Genomic DNA, 21666 nt, shown 5'->3' with positions numbered 1-21666 from the left:
GATGCCTCACGGCGCCGGTGCCCCAGGTTCGATCCCGGCTCTGGGTCACTGTCCGTGTGGTGTTTGCACATTCTCCTCGTGTTTGCGTGGGTTTCGTCCCCACACAACCCAAAAGGTGTGCAGGCTAGGTGGATTGGACTCGCTAAATTTCCCCTTAATTGGAAAAAAAAAATGAATTGGGTACTCTATGACAATAAAGATCACCTCACAGGGGAGTGAAATTATTGACTCCATCTACACCTCCCGCTGCCTGGGGAAAGCGGGCAGCATAATCAAAGACCCCTCCCACCTGGCTTACCAGGTCCCATCGATTTGGTAACCAATTGTCTATCTGGGTGTAATGTGTCTGTTGGCCTGCAGAGGGGGCGCGCACGCTGATGAGCGCACAGCGGCCAGACTACAATTCCCGGCGTGCCATGGGATCTGGTGGCATCAAGTAGGATTGTGGGAGGACGGTCCGGGGGGGGGGGGGGAGGAGAGGCGTCAGGCGCAGTGGCAAGGCGGTTTACTGATGTCATGATGGCGGCCGGCACGTTTACGTCTGGCGGGAGGGGGGAACCGGGCAGGCGCGCTGACGACATCAGGAGGGGGCGGGGCAGGCGCGTTGACGTTGGCAGAAGGGGGCGGTGCAGGCGCACTGACGTTGAACGGGAGGGGGCGGGGAGGCGAGCCGACGACAGCAGGAGGGGGCGGGGCAGGGGCGTTGACGTCTCAGGAGAGGGCGGGGCAGTCGCGCTGACGTCATGTGGTTGTGGGGACGGCGGCTAAACGCGGCTCCAATATTAATGATGCTCGAGCCGGCGAGCGGTTTGCATCGGATGGAGCCGTTGCTGATTAGCGCTGAATCTTACACACGCTGAGTTGTCCCCCTCACAAGATGGCAGAGAGGTCGGTTAATTTCAATTCAGAATAAACACTCTTATTTTAACGAAAATATTTTTTTATTGAATGTTATATTTTTTCACTCCCCTGTGAGGTGATTTAATTTTTTCTTCTGTGTGCATGTGTTTTCTAACTGACCTTTGAGGCGATCTGAGTGGGGTATATTTTCGTTCTGTATATTGTCAGTGTTGTGGGGATGGAGAGCCCCCCCTTTCCCCCCCCAGCTCCAGGATCGCCGGCGATGCTGGGAGTCGGTGCCCACTGCTCAATAGTGAGCCTGAGCGGTGCAGCCAGCAGCCTGTCCCGGCCTGGGGCTGCGGGAGAGGCAGTGCGCAGGCGCCGGCTTGCCAAATACTGCTCCCTCACCCCACGGAGCGTGCGCGGGCCAGGCAACAGGTGCACAGGAGTGCGCGTGCGCCAGGGCTTTTGCTGCTTATGAATGGGATTGTTTTGCTGGGCGTGAGCTTCGGGTGGGTGTTGTTGCGCAGCGGCTAGCACCCCCTTCCAGCTGCCTGAGCAGAGAACCTCCAGGATCGAGTCCCACCCAGGACTGAGCAAGGCACACCAATCATGTGGCCCAACAGGTTGGTTACCCCTGCAAACCCTTCCAGCATAGGTGGGAAGAGTGGGTGGGGGCTCAACTGTGTGATGGAGAACTCTTTGGAGCCTCGCCATCTGTACCTCCTGGTTACAGCAGCCCAAATCTGTCAGGAACGTTCACCGTGCAGAACCCGCCCATCTGTGGTTTCACCTGGCATAATCCCAGTCAATAAATGGGCATTGCAATTTGGAAAGTTCAAAAGTAAAAATGGGAAAATGCTGAAAATTCGCAGCGTCTGTGGAGAGAAACGGTTACGTTTCACATTGCAATGCCTCTGATCGAAGTCCAGAAGCTATCTGATGGTCATGTATTGATGATGGGAATGTTCACTCGTCTTAGCAACCAATCTCTTGTTCTGCAACAAACCATGAGAAATACTCTGCGGTGGAGAGCTTTAGGATCCAAGGTCCAAAGTTAGCTTTTCCTCCCATGCACTCTTTACTCGACACATCATGTCCCAAATTGCTCATGTATCCCAAAATGAAATAGGTGCATCAATACTGCCAACTCCTGAGGGAGCCTGCAGATTAGTTTTGAATTCTCAAGTGTAAGGTTTGTCCTCTGCTTCGACTAGTCTGGTCCAGCTGAGCAGCCTTCATTGTCAATATTATCTGATCCTTTTAATTTCCCAGTTTATCGAATCTACAGAATTCCTACAGTGTAGAAAGAGGCCATTTGACCCATCGAGTGCACCGACTCTGTGAAAGAACGCCCTACCTGTGCCCCCTTCCTATCCCCATAACCCCACCTAACCTAACCTGCACATCTTTGGACACTAAGGGGCAATTGATCATGGCCAATTCACCTAACCTGCGCGTCTTTGGACTATGGGAGGAAACTCACGCAGATACTGGGAGAGTGTGCAGGCTCTGCACAGACAGTCACCTGAGGTCGGAATTGAACCCGGGTCCTTGGCGCTGTGAGGCAGCAGTGCTAACCACTGCTCTATCATAATCGCTTCTGCATAATCCAAACTCTTCACCCTTGAAGAAAATTCAACTTTTTAATTATCCATGTAAAAGATTTTAGTTTTTTGTGTGATTATCTTTGATTCGTACCCTTTTGTTCCCATTACCCTGATCGATGCAAACCATCTGTCACAATTTGTCTGATAATAAAGCTTCCTAAACCTGAAGGCCTCTATCAGGTTAGCCTGCAAATCTTCTTTGCTCTGATTGGGGGGGGGGGGGGGGGGGATGCTAAGAGAAGCCTGAATACACCAAGCCTCTGTAGCTGTAACTGTCATCTCTGGTCAGATCTGCACATTGTCAATTCAAAATGTGTATATAACGGATGCTCAAAATGGCAGAAAATAGTCCAGCCTCACTTCAACATTATCTCCTTGCTTTTCGGACCAAGACACAAAACTAATGATTAATTTTGCCTACTTGATTGGCATCTGTGAGAGATGATGGGAATGTAGCCTCAGAACTTTAGTTATGGTCAGACGAGCTGATCTGCTGCACTTCTTTCGATGGCTGATTCTGGAAAGGCAATGTCTGCCACGAGTGGCGTGCATGAAGTTATCTGTTGCTGGTGGTGCAGTTTGATCTTTGCTGATGTCTTGCTTACAGGGCTGTCTGATGTCTGTTTTGGAGCACCTGTCGTCATGTTGGCGAATTTCTGCTCAAAGCTGGTGTGGCCATTGATGTTGGTTATCACCCAGAGGTTCCCACTTGTCAGTAGTTGTTGTTAAGGGCTTTATTGTCCCTTTTGAGAGTGTCCTTGGAATTGGAGTTTTGGTGTGCTAGCCCCCCATATACTATATCCTTGGGGGGATGTAACTAACCATCTTCTCTCCTGTGCACATGCCCATACCAGTGAAGCCTTCTTTGTTTTATGAGTGCCAGCATGATTGCTCCAGAAGGGACTGATTCATTGCTGCCACTGTTTTTTCATGTGTTGCTGAGGGTGTCTTTGTATTTTGCCTTTTCTGGCCTCGTATACTTGTGCTTTTGCTGTTGATGAGCTGTATATTTACACATGGAGGTCCCTATGCTCCTCTTACCCATTCATGGTTCCAAAATATATTACTTTATATGGCTCTTAATAGGTAAATTCCGGGTTATTCCTGGTGATTGATGATTCTAATTGTACCTTGCATGACACGAGTTTGATTTTCATCCAATTTATTCCAGCTGGATGGGAATGTTTTTTGTTAATTGTTTTCTTGTGGCCAAAGTCATTATTGTGCGAGTACTTTAAGCATTTATGTTACAATTGTAACCACACGGCTTTGCACATAATGTTCTTCTTAACTTACTGCTTGTCTCCCCATTCTGTCATCTGCCTAATCTCAAAAGGAAGACAAGTATTGCATTTATATGGTGCCCCATCTCTCCCTGATGTCTCCCGAGTGTTTCTTAGGCACGAACGTGCAGTTACGTGGCAAACATGGAAGCCTTTCTTTGCAACAGTAATGGCGTTAACGAAAGGCTGATGATGTTGTTTGCTGAGGGAGGAGCGTTGGCCCGGACAGTGAGGATGTCTTGCTTTTCAGACAGTGCCACTTTTCAGGATCAACTGGACAGCTCCTAAAAGATAATGCCCCACTTTCTCAGCATGGCATTAAACATTTGCTGTCGCCTGGACTGGATTGGGATGCTCTGACTCGAGAGGTGTTGGTGTTACCACCTGATGTGACTTGAGTTTTCGGAGTTCTGATACGAGATGCCATTCCCGTCCCCTCCAATATCATCCGTCTGGTAAAATATTCTGTGTATTATAGCACAGTTTCAAGTTCAATGTCGTGTATAACTGATCGATGCTTGAAGTTCCAGCCAGCACTTTCCCTCGCAGTGTCTAGAATTGTGTCCCATTATGTGTATTAAATAGATATAGAAATATTGTGTGCTTAAAGAGCAAATGAAAAATATGCAACCACAATAAAAATATAAAATTCATGTTTTATTTTTACTTTTAAGCATCTTAGTTCTTTGGAATGTTTCAATCCTACTTTGCTGATGGTGCTTACATGTTGGAGTTCAGCTCTGATCCCATGGGCATGGGGCAGATTTCAGCTTTTTTGGGCTATTTGCCTTAGAACTCAGTTTAATTGCAAAGTTTTTCATTTTCACCCATGTACTGATGTATTGTGAAGTTCAGATGTATTGTTTGTGAAGTTAACTCATAAGTAGCTTTATAAATGTCACGTTTCAGTAGTTAATTATTTAATCTAGTATAAATTTAATCTTCTATCTTTGTTAAAGGGACTTTAAATATTGGTAAAATAAAAGAATGTTTCATATGCCCTGTATCTCTTGTGCTATATTCTTCTCCTGGCTGCTTAGTTTTGGACTGTGCTGTGTCGCACCATAGCAAGCTGGATGAGATTCTCTGTCTTTCTTCAGTGCTGCAATACTGCTCTTTTGTTCATTTGAATGTTATGTGCTTTTATACAAATGTCGCTTTGAAAAACACTTTGTATTCCAATGGGTTTGCTGGGCAGAAGAGCACTTGTTGACTTTTCTTGCATCCAGACGGAAGATCAAATGTCTGATATAACCAGTGGAGAAAACATCTTGCTGGAAGGTTCAGTGAGTGCGTTTCTAGTGCCAAACTATCTCAGAGTCTGTAGCTGTTGAAGATGCCAATTTATTTATCCAGTTCTCCAACTTGAAGTTGTAAATTGATTGGACAATGCTTGATCCACTGCACCTCACCGTGGGCCGTAACCTCTTTGAATTCATAATTTGTGCACAGTTAAATCGTGCTTACGGTGTGTGTGTATCCTAGCACTGAGACTCGTATTGGGTTTTCATGCGCGGCCCTTATACTGGTGGAGGATTGATGAAAATAATGTATTTTTGCAACATGCCAGTGCAGCACACGTCTCGATCACTTGTATTGCAAGTTGTTGCCTTCAGTCAAAATGGACTGTACTGTGCAGGTGATTGATTTCCATAAGCGTTTGCGATTGTACAGTTTTGTTTTCGGTGTTCCTTCGGTGCTCAATTTGTGCAAGTTTAGAAACTGTGGAACTCTGACCTCCAGTGCATTGCGCAAACCACCTACAGTGGGTTATTTGGGAGAACCCAGTGTGAAAGCATTAGTGAATGGTTCTCCATCACTAATTTTGAAATTATAATTAGATATATGTTTGAAGTGTAATTAACGTGATGTGCCTTTTGAGGACAGAACTCTCTTCTTTCAGTGGGAGTGTTCTTTGTTCGATGTAGCCTCTGCAAATTTCTAAAGTGGGTGTCGGTTAGGACAATTATTTGCCGACTATTCTGCTGCTGGCTTTTACTGACAAATGACAGGAATGTTGTTAGGAAGTCAAAATACATCTTTCAAAGTGAAGAATGACATTTGTATCTGCGTTGCTATTGCTTTTTGTGGAAATTATGGCTGGCTGTTATTGGGCAGGTTACGTTATTGGTAAGGGCAGAGTTTTGAATGGGAATTTCTGAGCTCCCCACACCCTGTAGAATTTAAACTCCACAGCTTGTGCCTTCAGTTATTGCAAGGTTCCCCACCTGGGAGTCAACCTGATTGGCAGGCTCGCCTTCCAGTCAGACAGGGAGCACTCTGGTGTAGGCTTGTAAACAGGTATGTCCCTGGGCATCTCTGTCTGAGGTTGTCTCTTTGAGGGTGGGGGACCCATTCCCGCTCCTCGTGGCCCACAAGCAGTGCTGTTGAAGATGCTTATCATCTACTACAATCTGTGAACGCCTCCCTTTAGCTGCCAGTGTTCCAAATTCTTCAGCCACATGCTCATTGAAATGCGGAAATTTCCAACCTGCTATCTGGAGTGTCCCAAAATTTTATCATCTGTTCTAACCCACCTGTTAAAGTTCAAGCTTGTGTGTGAACCTTGTGGAAAAACAGAACATTTACTGTAGAATTGTGCAGGTTAAGCCTTCATCAGACCTTCCAGTACATCGATGGACACTTGCAGGTATGTAATGGCATAAAAAGGTAACTGGATTCTGGATTTTATACTGAGGGGGGCATTGAATATAAAAACAAAAAAAAAATGTAGAATTTATACTCGGTAACAAAAAAAAATTGCATTTATATTTTGATAAATATATTGGTCACAATTGCAGAATGTCTTCAAGTGCATTGCAGCCAATTAAGTACTTTTTGAAGTGAGTTACTTCAGGAAATGTACCAACCAATTTATGGATAGCAAGCTCCCACAAACTGCAGGGGAATAATGACCATTTAACCTGTTTAGTTGAGGGATGAAGATTGGCTAGCATGCTGCCGCTCTTCGAAGGTGGGGTGGGATCCTTTACATCTACCGGAGAAGAAAAAAAGCAGGGTGCTGGTTTAACGGTCTATCTAAAAGACGTTACCACTGCCAGGGTCAGTGTCGGCCTGTAGTACGCACTCCAGTCCCTGCAGTTGGGCTTTTGAGTCAGATCCTGAGGCAAGAGGGTTGCTCTTGATGTACTGATTCTCTCCATTTGAGTGGTGTGTACCTGCGATAGGAAGGACATTACAGTCAGGATAAAGATTCACCAGAACAGCACAGGAATGCGAGGGTGCAGTTACAAAGAGACCGTTAGTGATTTATTTACTGGAACCTGCAAGGTTAAGAAATGAGAACATAGCAAGGGTTTTCAAAATTTTGGGTGATCAATAAAGATAGGTTGGTGACTCGGTAACAAAGATAATCAGGAGTTGATTCAAGATGATTTGAGGGTTTCTGTTAAAATAGAGAGTATAACATAATTTAAAAGGATAATGGATAAATCCAGGGTCAGTATTTTAAGAGGAAGAACAAGTCGGAATAAAGGATATAGAAATGACATTAGAGTAAATTGCTCCTATTAAGGAGTAAAATTACTCCTATTAAGGAGCTGACTGTTTTATGATCCAACTTGCTAGAAAAATATTAAAAAGCTTCAATACTGGTCAGATTTTAATATCACTAGTGTTTTGTGGCAGGAATTCCAGAGCTTTAAGGTCCAAAGAGCTGAAGGCACAATCACCACTGCTGAAGCAATTACAATTGAGGATACCCGAGAGGCAAGGATTACCAGATATCTCAGGGCTGTGGGACTGGAGGAGTAGGGAGAGGCAATGCCAGGGAAGGATTTGTAAATTGAGAACATTTTAAAATTCAATTGTTGCTTAAACGACAACCAGTGAGCAGATATAATTATGGGTGAAAGGGATTTGGTATGAGATCAAGCGCAGGCACTTGAGATTTATTTGACCTCAAGTTGATCGAAGGATTTGGGAGGCCAGCCAGAAAGGCCTTTGAATGGTCCAGTGTCGAGGTGATGAGGGCGTGGATGAGGGTTGCAGAGATGGAGTCTTGTGATGTGATATTAACCAGCTATGTCCCTCAGTTTCCACTGAGGGTATTTTTGCACTGCTTTCATGTGTGTAATAGTTAACCTCCTTGAAATGGGAACTGTGTGATGCGGAGAGTCGAGTCATTTGGATTACAAGGCAGTCTGCCTGGTGATGTGGGTGGGTGGGGGGGACACAGTGGGTCAGTGAAATCATTCTGTTTAGAAACCTTTTTTTGTTGATTGACGCAAGATGTGGATTTCAAATTGCTACCGTTTCGTTTAATTATAGCGCATAGTTCTTTTAATTGAACATGGCATGACAAAGATCACTCTTTACTTAAAAATACTTGGAGTCTAATGCTAGGTTCCTCCTGGAGACTGGGCATCTAATTAAATGTCCCACTGTATAGATTAAGGTAATACATGTCTGAACTTTCGTCATTACTTTAATACCTTTGAAATATTAATTTTAGAACATGCTTTCAGGTGCTAACTCCTCTTCTCCCAGCTGGCTTTGTAATTTGTGTAACAGTAATTCACTAATTAGAATGTGTAAGATTAAATTACTAATCAAAAGTTCCTTCTCTTAAAGTGGCTTTCAGCTACCTTTACTCCAGCCTGTTGTTAATTTCCTTATTTTCTTTTTGCTGTTAATATCTTCCACCTCGTTTCGCAGTCTACAAACTTCAAGGACTTTTTAAACAAATAGGTGGGAGTATGTTCTGTCCTGCTGTTCTCCTAATAATGCTTATCTTATTTTTCCCCTGTTTTATTTTGTCAAGGTGACCGGAATAATGTGCTATGGTCTATATTTTTTGTTGTTGTCATGTACAGCTGACTGAGCAATGTGTTAACAGTAATCCTTTGAACAGAGAGACTGGTGTTGCATGCAAAATACACATAGCCTTTTATTAAATTTTCAGGAGTTCCAATATTGACATCTTAGCTAGACAGTTGTGTGTATTTCATGAATGCTCCTACAGAAATATCCCGTGGGGTCCAGCACCAGGGAGACGGCAACAAATGTGGAAAATTGATGTGGGGACATTGGAAGATGTTTTCCTATTTTTTATTTTCTTTTTGTGGGCTGCATCCCAACGAGCTGTTGCTTGCATGGCCAATAAACTGAATTACAGGCTTCATATTTTGTCAACATGGTCAACTGTTGGCTTCAGATTCAGTGACAGTTTGAAGTTAAGGGAATTGTGGATTTACTAATCTGTATGTGAACAGTCCAGTGAGAGTATTTGTGTGCTCTCTGGAATCCGATGGCGGCACCAGTCATGTCATTGGCGCATGCATTGATCTGGGAGTGATGCAGATGTACATCAACTGCTCCAATTCCTCCGACACTTATCGATTTGAATAAAACAACTTCACTTAGGCTCTGGATGACTGTTAGAATCTTGATGTATACAAAGATGGTCAAATGGTTGTACTTGGTTTGACTCGGCAGCTTCATCCTTCCAAACATTTCTCCTTTGCTGGTCTTTTCCTTGCAGATTTTCTTTAGAGAAATTGAAAAAACTGACTGAAGGGTCAGGTATAAGACACTGAAGTTGAAAATATCGGAGTGAAGGTAAGGTAACTTGAGGAACAGCAGCTAGGTGTCCTCTAAGTTGCAGTTCAAAGCCCGCAAGAGGAAACGTACATAGAAACAGACATAGAAAATAGAGGCAGGAGGAGGCCATTCAGCTCTTTGAGTTGCTACACCATTCATTATGATCATGGCTGATCATCAAATTTAATACCCTGATTTCTCTCTCTCCCCCCCCCCAATGTTTTGGCCTCAACTGCTTTCTGTGGTAGTGAATTCACAGATTCTCCATGGGCGAAGAAATTTCTCCTTGCCTCAGTCCTAAAATGTTTACCCCTTCTCCTCAAGCTATGACCCCTAGTTCTGGACAACCCCCACCATCGGGAACATTCTTCCTGAATCTACCCTGTCTAATCCTGTTGGAACTTTACAAGTTTCTATGAGATCCCCTCTCCTCAACTCCAATGAATATAATCCTCATTCCAAGGTTCCCACTTGCTTCAAGAAGACGACCATCATACTGGTGCCAAAAAGACCCAGGCAACGTCCCTCAATGACTACAGTCCGTGGCCTTGACATCGATCATTGTGAAGTGATTGGAAACGTGGGTCATGAGACATATCAACTCCATACTCCCAGAATTTGTTGATCCACTGCAATTCCATACCGTCACAACCAGCCCACAGCAGACACCATCTCCCTGGCCCAAATTCATCCCTGGAGCACCTTGACAACAAGAACTCCTACATCAGACTCCTGTTCACTGACTACAGCTCCGTTGTCAACACCATAATCCCAGTTGATCTCACGTCAAAGCTCCAAAATCTAGGATTTGGCTCCTCCCTCTGCAACTGGATCTTCGACTTCCTGACCCATAGACCACAATCAGTAAGAATAAACAACACCACCTCCACGATAAACCCCGCAAGGCTGCATACCTGCCCCCCCTACTATACTCCCTATATACACACAACTGGGTGGCAAAATTTGGCTCCAACTCTATCTACAAGTTTGCTGATGACACGACCGTAGTGGGTCGGATCTCGAATAACGATGAGCCAGAGTACAGGGGGGAGATAGAGAACCTTGTGGAGTGGTGTAACGACATCAATCTCTCCCTCAACCTCACCCAAACTAAAGAGCTGGTCATTCAGGAAGCAAAGTATCGTACACACCCCTGTCTGCATCAATGGTAGTAAATTGAAGGGGTGTGTAGGTTAGGTTGATCTTAGATTAGGGTACGTGGTTGGCACAACATCGTGGGCCGCAGGGCCTGTACTGTTCTATGATTTAGTCTCTCATATGACAGTCCTGCCATCGCAAGAATCAGCCTGTACTCTTTCCATAGCAAGAACATCTTTCCTCAGATAAGAGCAGCATGGTAGCACAGTGGGTAGCAATGATGCTTCACAGCTCCAGGGTCTGAGGCTTGATTCCTGGCTTGGGTCACTGTCTGTGTGGAGTCTGCATGTTCTCCCCGTGTCTGCGTGGGTTTCCTCCGGGTGCTCCGGTTTCCTTTTACAAGTCCCGAAAGATGTGCTGTTTGGTAATTTGGACATTCTGAATTCTCCCTCCATGTACTCAAACAGGCAGCAGAATGTGGCGACTAGGGGCTTTCCACAGTAACTTCATTGTAATGTTAATGTAAGCCTACATGTGACAATAAAGATTATTTTTAAAAAGTTATTATTAAAATAAGACACCAAAACTGCACACACTACTCCAGGTGTGGCTTCACCAATGCCCCATGTTAGTGCAGTAAAACATCCCTTTTCCTGTACTCAAATCCTCTCCCTATGAAGGCCAATATACCATTTGAGTTCTTTACTGCCTGCTGTACCTACGTGCTTACTTTCAGCAACTGATGCACGAGGACACCAAGGTCTTGCTGAGTATCCAGCTCTCTCAATTTACACCCATTCAAATAATAATCTGCCTTCATTTTTGTGCTATTGAAGCAGATAACTTCATATGTATCCACATTATACTGCAGCTGCCTTACATGTGTCCACTCACTCAGCTTGTCCAAATCCCGTTGAAGCATCTCTGAATCCTCCTCACAGCTCACCCTCCCACCCAACTTTGTATCATCTACAAATTTGGAGATAATATATTTAGTTCTCTGGTCCAAATCATTAATATATGATGTGAACAGTTGGGGTCCTAGCACAGATCCCTGCGGTACCCCACTAGTCACAGCCTGCCAATCGGAAAAAGACCCATTTGTTCCAACGTTTTGCTTCCTGTCTGCTAACCAGCTTTTTATCCATCTCAAGACACTACTCGTAATCCCATGCGCTTTAACTTTAGATATTAATCTGCTATGTGAGACCATGTCGAAAGCCTTCTGAAAGTCTAAATAAGGGGCAGAACTGTGGCGCAGTGGTTAGTGCTGCTGCCTCACGGCGCCGAGGTCTCAGGTTTGATTCGGTTCTGGGTCACTCTCCTTGTGGAGTTTGCACACCCCTTATTGTGGGTTTCGCCCCCACAATGCAAAAGATGTGCCGGATAGGTGGATTGGCCATGCTAAATTTCCCTTTAATTGGAACAAATTAATTGGATACTCTAAATTTAAAAAAAAAAGAAAGTTTAAATAAATCATATCCACCGGTTCTCTCTGGTTAACTCTACTCGTTACATCTTCAAAGAATTCCAGTAGATTTGTAAAGCATGATCTCCCTTTCATAAATCCCTGCCGACTTTGCCTGATTATACCACTACTTTCCAAATGCTGTGCTATGAAATCCTTGATAACGGACTCCAGCAACTTTCCCTAGTACTGATGTTAGGTTCACTGGTCTATAGTTCCCCATTTTCTCTCTAGCTCCCTTTTTGAATAGCGGGCTCACATTCGCTACTCTCCAATCTGCAGGAACCATTCCAGAGTCCAAACAATTTTGGAAAATGACCACCAATGGATTGACTAGGGCCACTTGCTGAAGTACTCTGCGATGAAGATTATCTGGCCAGGAGATTTATCTGCCTTCAACCTCATTAATTTCCCCCAAACCATTTCTCCATACTAATTTCCTTCAGCTCCTCACTGAAACTAGTGTTTCTCAGAATTTCCTGGTACATTATTCATGTCTCCCTTGGTGAAGACAAAAGCGAAGTTTGAATTTAATTCCTTAGCCATTTCTTTGTTCCTTGTTATGAATTCCCCTGTTTCTAGGCAGGCAGAGATGGATAGGCTGGTTAGGGAGATTCTCCAGGTGGATAGAAGGTACTCTGAAGCCCCGGAGGCAGGGTTGTTGAAGGAGCGGCAGAAGCTCCAGATGGAGTTTGGTCTGATATCCACAGGGAAGACGGTGGAGCAGGTGAGGAAGGCGAGAGAGGCGGTGTATGAATATGGGGAGAAGGCCAGTAGGATGCTAGCACACCAGCTCAGGAAAAGGGAGGCGGCCAGGGAGACCGGAAGAGTGAAGGCTAGAGGGGGGGAACACTATTTTGGACCCAGCGGGGGTGAACAGGGTGTCCAAGGAATTTTACGGTCGGCTGTATGAGTCGGAGCCCCCAGCTGGGGTGGAGGGGATGAGGCAATTCTTGGAGGGTTTGGAGTATCAGAAGGTGGAGGAAAGGTTGGCGGAGAGGCTGGGAGCCCCGATCAGGATTGTTGATGTAGTGGAGGGATTGGAGGCCATGCAGTCAGGCAAAGCCTCTGGGGGAGGGGCGGGGAACGGATACCCAGTGGAATTCTATAAGAAGTTTTCTGGGGTGCTGGGTCCATTACTGGTGAGGGCATTTAATGAGGCTAGGGAGCGGGGTGTTCTTTCCCAACTATGTCACAGTCAATCTAATTGATTCTGAAGTGGGAGAAGGACCCAGAACAATGTGGGTCACATAGACCAATCTCCCTACTAAATGTAGATGCCAAATTGCTGGCCAAAATTTTGGCCTTCAGGATAGAGGATTGTGTACCGGGGGTTATAGGGGAGGACCAGGCGGGTTTTGTCAAAGTGAGGCAGTTAACGGCCAACGTTAGAAGGCTTTTAAATATAATCATGATGCCCTCCAAGAGGAGGGAGGTGGAGGTAGTGGTCGCTGTGGACGTGGCGAAGGCGTTCGACCGGGTGGAGTGGAAGTATTTGTTCGACGGTTTGGGCAGGGCTTTGTAGACTGGGTCCTGTTGCTGTACCATGCTCTGGTGGCGAGTGTGCGGACGAACCGAGTGAGCTGGGAGACGAGGGAGGGATGTCCACTCTCCCCACTGTTATTTGCCTTGGCTCTAGATCCATTGGCAATGGTGCCGAGAGCCTCAAAAGGGCTGGAAGGGGCTAGCCCACGGGGGGTGGGTGGGTGTGGAGCACAGGGTCTCGGTGTATGCGGACGACCTACCCCTGTATATTTCTGACCTGCTAGGGGGATGGGAGAGATTATGCGGATCTGTGGGGAATTTGGCCAGTTCTCGGGTATGTGGGTAAAAGTGAGGTTTTTGTGATCCAGGCGAGGGGGCAGGAGAGGAGGCTGGGGGAGTTGCCTTTTAAAGTGGTGGGAAGAAACTTCCGCTATTTGGGAATTCAGGTGGCACGGGGATTGGAGCAGTTGCATAAATTAAATCTGATCGGCTTAGTTGAGCAAATTAAGGAGGACTTTCGGAGGTGGGATGTGCTCCTGCTGTCTCCAGCAGAGAGGGTATAGACTGTAAAGATGACGGTTCTCCCGAGATTTTGTTTGTTTTCCCGTGTCTCCCTATTTTATACTGAAGGCATTTTTAAAGCACAAGCTCAGGGGCACTGGTAACGGCACCACTGCCATTCTCGCTGGCCCGGTACTCCACAAGCCCGGTGGTAGTGGCAGCTGAGAGTTTGGGGGCAGTGGTGGAAGCATATGGGAGTGGAGAGAGTGTCGGTGTGGGCTCCAATTCGTGGCAATCACTAGTTTGTGATGAAGGTTCTTCATCTAACTCTGAGGCAGCAGTACTAACCACTGTTCTTGGGCACTATTTTATTGTGCATGATATTCCATTGAACTCTTCGCTTGTTTAATCAAAGAACAATACAGCACAGGAACAGGTCCTTCGGTCCTCCAGGCCTGCGCCGATCATGTGTCCAATCTAGACCAAATGCCTGTATCCTTCCATACCCTGTCTATTCTCGTGTCTATCTCGATAAGTCTTAAAGGTCGCTAACATATCTGCCTCAACCACCTCTCTTGGCAGTGCATTCCAGGCCACCCCCCTCTGTGTAAAAGAAATCTCCCCCATACATCTCCACTGAACCTATCCACCCTCACCTTGAACTTGCGCTCCTTTGTAATTATCATTTCCGCCCTGGGAAAAGGCCTCCAATTGTACTGCTGCCTCACAGCGCCAGGAACCCGGGTTCAATTCCAGCCTTGGGTGACTGTGTGGAGTTTCCACATTCTCCCTGTGATTGCACGGGTGTCGCCCAGGTGCTCCGGTTTCCTACCTCAATCCATATATGTACAGGTTAGATGGATTGGCCATGCTGAACTGCCTCTTCGTGTCCAAAGGTTAGGAGAGGTTAATATAATACAATAATCTTTATTGTCACAAGTAGGCTTACATTGAAATGAGGTTACTGTGAAAATCCCCTAGTCTCCACATTCCGGCGCATGGTCAGGTACACAGGGAGAATTCAGAATGTCCAAATTACCTTACAGCCCGTCTTTCGGGACTAGTGGGAGGAAACTGGAGCACCCGGAGGAAACCCACGCAGACACGGGGAGAATGTGCAGACTCCGCACAGACAGTGACCCAAGCTGGGAATTGAACCTGGGATCCTGGCGCTGTGAAGCCACAGTGCTAACCGCTGTGCTACCGTGCTTGCCCGATATGGTTATGGGAATAGGGCGGTCTTTTGAACGGTCAGTGCAGTCTTGATGGGCCAAATGGCCTCCTTCTGCATTATAGGGATTCTATGAAGGTTACAGCAAAGAGAGGCTGAATGCTAGAGATGAACGCAAGGACAACAAACGTTTTTCTTTTGCATCCTATCTACGAGTGCAGTCAATATTTGAAGAAACTGCTCGATTAAAGCAACAGTTTGGATGGACAGTGCATTTTTCATGCAAATCCCAACTGCTTTCAACACACCACTAGACTGGTTCTTTTAAAGGCCTGCACCTATTCTTCAGAACTACAATGAGTAACATAAAAGGATCCTTGGCAGTCGGCAATTTTGCAGTACCTCATCCAAGTGTTTCCCTTCATCTGCGAGCTAAGCCACGAGTATGTTTGTAGGGAGGCCATGAAATACTGTTGAGCTAGTTGTTGCCATTTTGATAACCCAATTTTGTCTCGTCCTTCTCAAGCCTGGGTCAGTGAAACCAATTCTATCTTCACAGATTACTCTGCACGAGCTGGAAGTCAACCCAGGACTGTTTCTCATTCATCCACCAAAACAAAGGAAACCCTTGCGCCATCAATCACTGAATAAATTACCACACAGCCTGGAATATGATTATTGAGCTAATTGTGCCAAGCTGAGCTTTGTTAGACAAATACTTAAATTGTGTTGTGTTTACTTTCTCTGTAGGTTTCAGTATTAGAAATATGCATTCGATATTTGGCATTGAACGAAACCTGTTGAGTCAGTCTTTTACCTTTGATCAAATGAATCTTCTCCTAGTTTCTATTCTGCTGCTGCTTGTAGCTACTCCCATCAGGAGATCTGTGTCACGGTATGTCACACTCTTGTGTCTTGTGCCAGCCTCCCACATTCACTGTAGCTCGTCTGCTGTGACGTCCATCATCTAACTGTGCAGTGGGCGATCCCTCTTTCTGCTGCCCGCCACTCTGTCCTCTAGGGGAGAGCTCTGCAGCTTCTTGGCTTTGATCAAACGGCTGACTTTTTTTTTCTGGGTGTCACATTTTATAGTTTGTTTTTTTGTTCCTGCGATTTCGTGCACCTTTTCATTTGTCTTCTCTGTAAATTGAATTTTTAGCACACTTAACATCCACATTTAAAGGCCTCTATTTTCTTCCAAAGATCTTGACTTCTTGTCCAGGTTTCTGAAGGAGACAGGAAAGTGGATAGAATGTAGCATCTGAGGAGTTTTTAATCAAGATAATGTAACTTCTTGTTAATACTTGAAATACCAAGAAGCAATGCTACATTTCAGAGGGTCCAGATGGGGGTGGGGTGGGGGGGAAGCAGAGGCAACGCCATAACCTAACACCAGAAAAGGTTTGGAAGGAATTGTTTGCATTTATATAGTAACTTTCATGGCCTGAAGATGTACACAAGCATTTTATAACCAGTGAAGTACTTTTGAAATGGAATTACTGTTGTAATGCAGGAAATGCATCAAATTGAGCACAGTAAGCTCCCACAAACAGCAATGCCATAATGACATAACTGCTTTAGTTACGTCTGAAGGAGCTAGAATTATCAGGGTACATGGGTACTTTTTTTAAAAATAAAAAAAGTGACGAGTGGCCTTTCACATCCACCTGAAAGGTTTGAAAATGAAAATCGCTTATTGTCACGAGTAGGCTTCAATGAAGTTACTGTGAAAAGTCCCTAGTCGCCACATTCCGGCGCCTGTTCGGGGAGGCTGGTACGGGAATTGAACCATGCTGCTGGCCTGCCTTGGTCTGCTTTAAAAGTCAGCGATTTAGCCCAGTGTCTCCTCCAAAAGATGGAATCTTCGATAGAGCAGATAGAGCTCCCTCAGTGATGTACTTAATGTGCAAACTTTGGTACTGTGCTTTTATGCGAGTATTTCAACGGGGATTATTCGTATAACTACAGGGAGCTATGAGCTTCGTATAGTTGCTGACCATAATTAAGGGCAGACCGTGTGGATTATTAGAAGATGGGTCATGTTTCACTGACTGAATTCTTCAAGGGATAAGTATCTAGATATTGGGAAAGTAGCCAATGTGATTTGTGTGCCAAAGGAAGAAATTTGTGAATATGGAAGTCAATGGTTTAATAGTCTGGATTGTAGACAATCCTAACCTTGTAATTTAGAATTGTAAATGCCATAACCCTTTTAATATTTATATTCAACACTGTTGCAGGTACTGTTTCAGTTCTCCTGCACACTTTCCTTCACTAGCTGTTCTTAATGCAGAGATAAAACACTTTAAACAATATGTCATCATCAGACTGTAGTGGTCTTCTCTTCCTAGGATACCGAACACGCTTTTAGCTATTTGTTCTCCTCCAGTACTCCACTTTCATCTACAATGTTGGCACTTCTCGTTCTTTTTATCTGTGTTGTAATAAAAGCTGATGGCATGGATAGAGACTGAAGAAACAGCAGAAGTGCCTTTGATTGGCAAGGTTTTGATTAATAGTTAGCTCAGGGCCAGTGCTGGGACCCCTTGTTCTCCCAAGTGCAGAAATGTTTTGGACATGCGTGCAGAAAGTATGATCTCAAAATTTGGATGATGGCAAATTAGAGAGCATATCAAAGAGGGAGAATGTGATTGACCGCAGGCTATTCTGGTCCACGTTTGGTGCTCTCCCACAGCTTTCTGTCATGGATGTGTTTTAGATGAAGAACCCTCATCACTTGAGCTGGAGAAGGCCATAAACTGCTTGGCAAACAGGCAATCTGGCAAGGATGGAACCCCAGCCAAACTGTTAAAGCACAATAACTAGCTGACAAGAAGGGAAAATAGCGACACCTCCTCGTGTGCTACCATGGTGACAGCAGCTTGGCAACAGACGGTAAGATCGGAAACTACTCCCTTGCAGCTTCATGTGCGCCATTTGTGGCGGAATCTGTCCCTCCATCATTGGCCTCTTCAACCATTAGCAAAGGTGCGCATATCAAGACACCCATGGGGTATGCTGCACGTACGTTCTCTTTCATAGATGAAAAGGTGCCATTCAAGGTGACCTGTTAAGAGAGTGGGCAGATACTTGACAAAGGCAGTTCAGCGAGGACAAAAAAAACTGGAAGATTCTCGACCTGAAGTATCGACTCTGTTTCTGTCACGCGCTGAGGACCCGGGTTCGGTCCTGGCTCCGGGTCACAGTCCGTGTGATGTTTGCACATTCTCCCCGTGTTTGCATGGGTCTCACCCCCACAACACAAATATGTGCAGGGTAGGTGGTTGGCCACGCTAAATTGCCCCTTAATTGGGAAAAAAGAATAGGGTATTCTTAAGATTTATTTAAAAAATCATGGACTCTGTTTCTCTCCACCGATGCTGCCTGTCCTGCTGAGATTTTCCAGCTTTCTTGTTCTTACTTCAGATTTCCAGCATCCATAGAATTTCACTTTTGTCTCGGCATAACGGGAACCTCATTGCACTGTACTCAGCTACCTCGCTTCCCAAGGTATATTTAAAATAAATCATATTGCTTGTGTCCCTTTTAGCGGAACAATACTCCAACTTAAATTTGTTGAAGCCATCTACCTTCATTCTATGAATGGGAATTTGTTCTGTTAACTAGGTATCTTGTGTAAAGTAGTGAACTTAAAACCATCTGCCCAGCTTCCTGCCTGTGAGCCTCAGTCCATACTGTGACTGACTTGGACAGTTTTGAGGGTTTAATTGTTTTAAATCCTGAAAACTCCACAAGATTTCCCTTGAGCCGTGTTTTCTTCTGTGCAAATCTTCATAGGTCCACTTTTCCTTGTGGTTGACTTACAGAATTCCCCACATTAGTAGCTTTTTTCGACCTGCCCTGTACTAGTTCTGGAAGTTTGGAGGTTTCCACTGCTGTATAGTGGCTGGTACACTGTAATGACTTAGATCAGGCCTTGGAGATTGGTCAATTGGAATAAGAGTTCCCTGATTAGTGGGACAATCGGGGAACTCTCCTTTGGTTTTTAAAAAAATAATTTTTATTCAAATTTTCAACAAATTATGACCAACAACACGGAAAAAAAATAGAGAAAAAACAGTAACCCCCCCCCTCCCAAATACAGAAGCAATAAATTAACAAAAATAATAATTAAATAAAATGGAAACAAATACACGTATCCAGTAAAGAACCCCCCCCCCCCCCCCCCCCCCCCCCCCCCCTGGTTGCTGCTGAAATTGACCACCCCCTAATGCTCCGTCAGGAAGTCTAGAAACCGCTGCCGCCGCCGGAAGAACCCTTGCACCGACCCCCTTAGGGCAAACTTGACCCTCTCCAGTTTGATAAATCCAGCCATATCGTTGATCCAGGATTCCACGCTCGGGGGCCTCGCATCCTTCCACTGCAAAAAAAAAAAAAATCCTGCGTCGGGCTACCAGGGACGCAAAGGCCAGAATGCCGGCAGGGAACCTCTCCCTTGTATATAACAGGGACTGTCGGATCCTCTGCACTCCCAGTGTAGACAGCGAGCTGAATGCACTCCCAGTGTAGACAGCGAGCTGAATGCACTCCCAGTGTAGACAGCGAGCTGAATGCACTCCCAGTGTAGACAGCGAGCTGAATGCACTCCCAGTGTAGACAGCGAGCTGAATGCACTCCCAGTGTAGACAGCGAGCTGAATGCACTCCCAGTGTAGACAGCGAGCTGAATGCACACGGTTGTACTGCTGTTGGTTTTATAAATAAAAGGGATTCTGGTGAAGGGACTTCTGCCTCTGTGGAATTATTACATACACCAAGTTGGGTGGACCAAGCAGTACTTCATGCTTTCTTGTGTGTTACATTGTCACCACCATCATAATTCGATATTGAAATACTTAACCACTCACATTTCATATTCATGAAGCAGTAAGTTGCCATTGGAGTAAGGAAGATTAATCTAATGTGAGCTCATGGATGAAGGAGTGATAACATAAGAAAATAAATAAATCATGCACATTCAACATGCTCTACGAATAAAAGGAGGATGAGCTTAAAATGGTGTCACTGATCACCATCTTGCCTTCCTCCAAAACATAAGAAGTAATAGTAGGAGTAGGCCATCTGGCCCTCTCGAGCCTGCTCCGCCATTCAATAAGATTATGATGTGGTGATGCCGGTGTTAGACTGGGGTGAGCACAGTAAGAAGTCTTACAACACCAGGTTAAAGTCCAACAGGTTTGTTTTGAATCACTAGCTTTCGGAGCACAGCTCCTTTCTCAGGCTTCCTCATTCACCTGAGGAAGGAGCAGCACTCCGAAAGCTAGTGATTTGAAACAAACCTGTTGGACTTTAACCTGGTGCATTAAGATTATGGCTGATCATTTTGTGGACTCGGCTCCACTTAACCGCCCGCTGACTGTAACCTTTTATTCCTTTACTGTTCAAAACCTTTGCCTTAAAAACATTTAATGAGGTAGCCTCAACTACTTCATTGGGCAGGGAATTCCACGAGCCTTTGGATGAATAAGTTTCTCCTCAACTCAGTCCTAAATCTGCTCCCCCTTATTTTGAGGCTATGCCCCCTAGTTCTAGTTTCATCCGCTAGTGGGAACAACCTCCCTTCTATATAAAAGCAAATTACTGCGGATGCTGGAATCTGAAACGAAAGAGAAAATGCTGGAAAATCTCAGCGGGTCTGGCAGCATTTGTAGGGAGAGAAAAGAGCTAACATTTCGAGTCCGATGACTCTTTGTCAAAGATGACAAAGCTTTGACAAAGAGTCATCGGACTCGAAATGTTAGCTCTTTTCTCTCCCTACAGATGCTGCCAGACCTGCTGAGATTTTCCAGCATTTTCTCTCTCCCTGCTTCTATCCTATCTATTCCCTTCATAATTTTATATGTTTCTGCAAGATCCTCCCACGTTCTTCTAAATTCCAATGAGAATAATCCCAGTTTACTTAGTCTCTCCTCATAACCTAATCCTCGCAACTCCGGTATCAACCTAGTGAACCTCCTCTGTACCCCTCCAGTGCCTACTTCCGTTCTCAAGCAAGGAGACCAAACTGTACGCAGTACTCCAGGTGTGGCCTCACCAGCACCCTGTTCAGCTGCAAGATAACCTCTCTGCTTTTAAACTTAATCCTTCTAGCAATGAAGGACAAAATTCTATTTGATGCCTTAATTATCTGCTGCACCTGCAAACCAACTTTTTGCGATTCATGCACAAGGACACCCAGGTCCTTCTGCACAGCAGCATGCTGCAATTTTTTACCATTTAAAATAATAGTCCATTTTGCTGTTATTCCTACCTAAATGGATGACCTCACATTTACCAACATTGTACTCCATCTGCCAGATCCTTGCCCACTCACTTAAACTATCTATATCCCTCTGCAGACTTTCAGTCTCCTCTGCACACTTTGCTCTAACACTCGTGACAATAATAAAGATTATTATTATTATTATAAGTAGGCTTACATTAACACTGCAATGAAGTTACTGTGAAAATCCCCTAGTCGCCACACTCCGGCGCCTTTACGGATACACAGGGAGAATTTGGAATGCCTAATTCACCTAACAGCACGTCTTTTGGGGCTTTTTGGAGGAAACCGGTGCGCCCGGAGGAAACCCACGCAGACACTGAACGAAAGTGCAGACCCCGCACAGACAGTGAGAATCGAACCTGA

General features: G+C 45.1%; 1 protein-coding gene across 3 annotated transcripts in view; it reads left to right on the top strand.

Moving 5' to 3' along the window:
- The first annotated feature begins 741 nt into the window (after nucleotides 1-741).
- Nucleotides 742-21666, top strand: part of arhgap39 (Rho GTPase activating protein 39) — a 632129-nt gene continuing 611204 nt past the window's right edge. For 2 of the 3 annotated variants that reach the window (XM_038798609.1, XM_038798606.1), the window contains exon 1: nucleotides 742-888. In XM_038798609.1, the coding sequence (XP_038654537.1) occupies nucleotides 878-888 (11 nt within the window). In that variant the 5' untranslated portion in view covers nucleotides 742-877. Of the gene's footprint in view, nucleotides 889-1335; nucleotides 1467-21666 lie in introns of those variants that run through there. The other variant, XM_038798607.1, reaches the window with a different exon arrangement.

The sequence above is a fragment of the Scyliorhinus canicula genome, chromosome 5, assembly GCF_902713615.1.
Source record: "Scyliorhinus canicula chromosome 5, sScyCan1.1, whole genome shotgun sequence".
Taxonomy (NCBI): Eukaryota; Metazoa; Chordata; class Chondrichthyes; order Carcharhiniformes; family Scyliorhinidae; genus Scyliorhinus; species Scyliorhinus canicula.
Note: the sequence above shows the minus strand (reverse complement) of the source record. Positions and strands in the feature narration are given on the sequence as shown.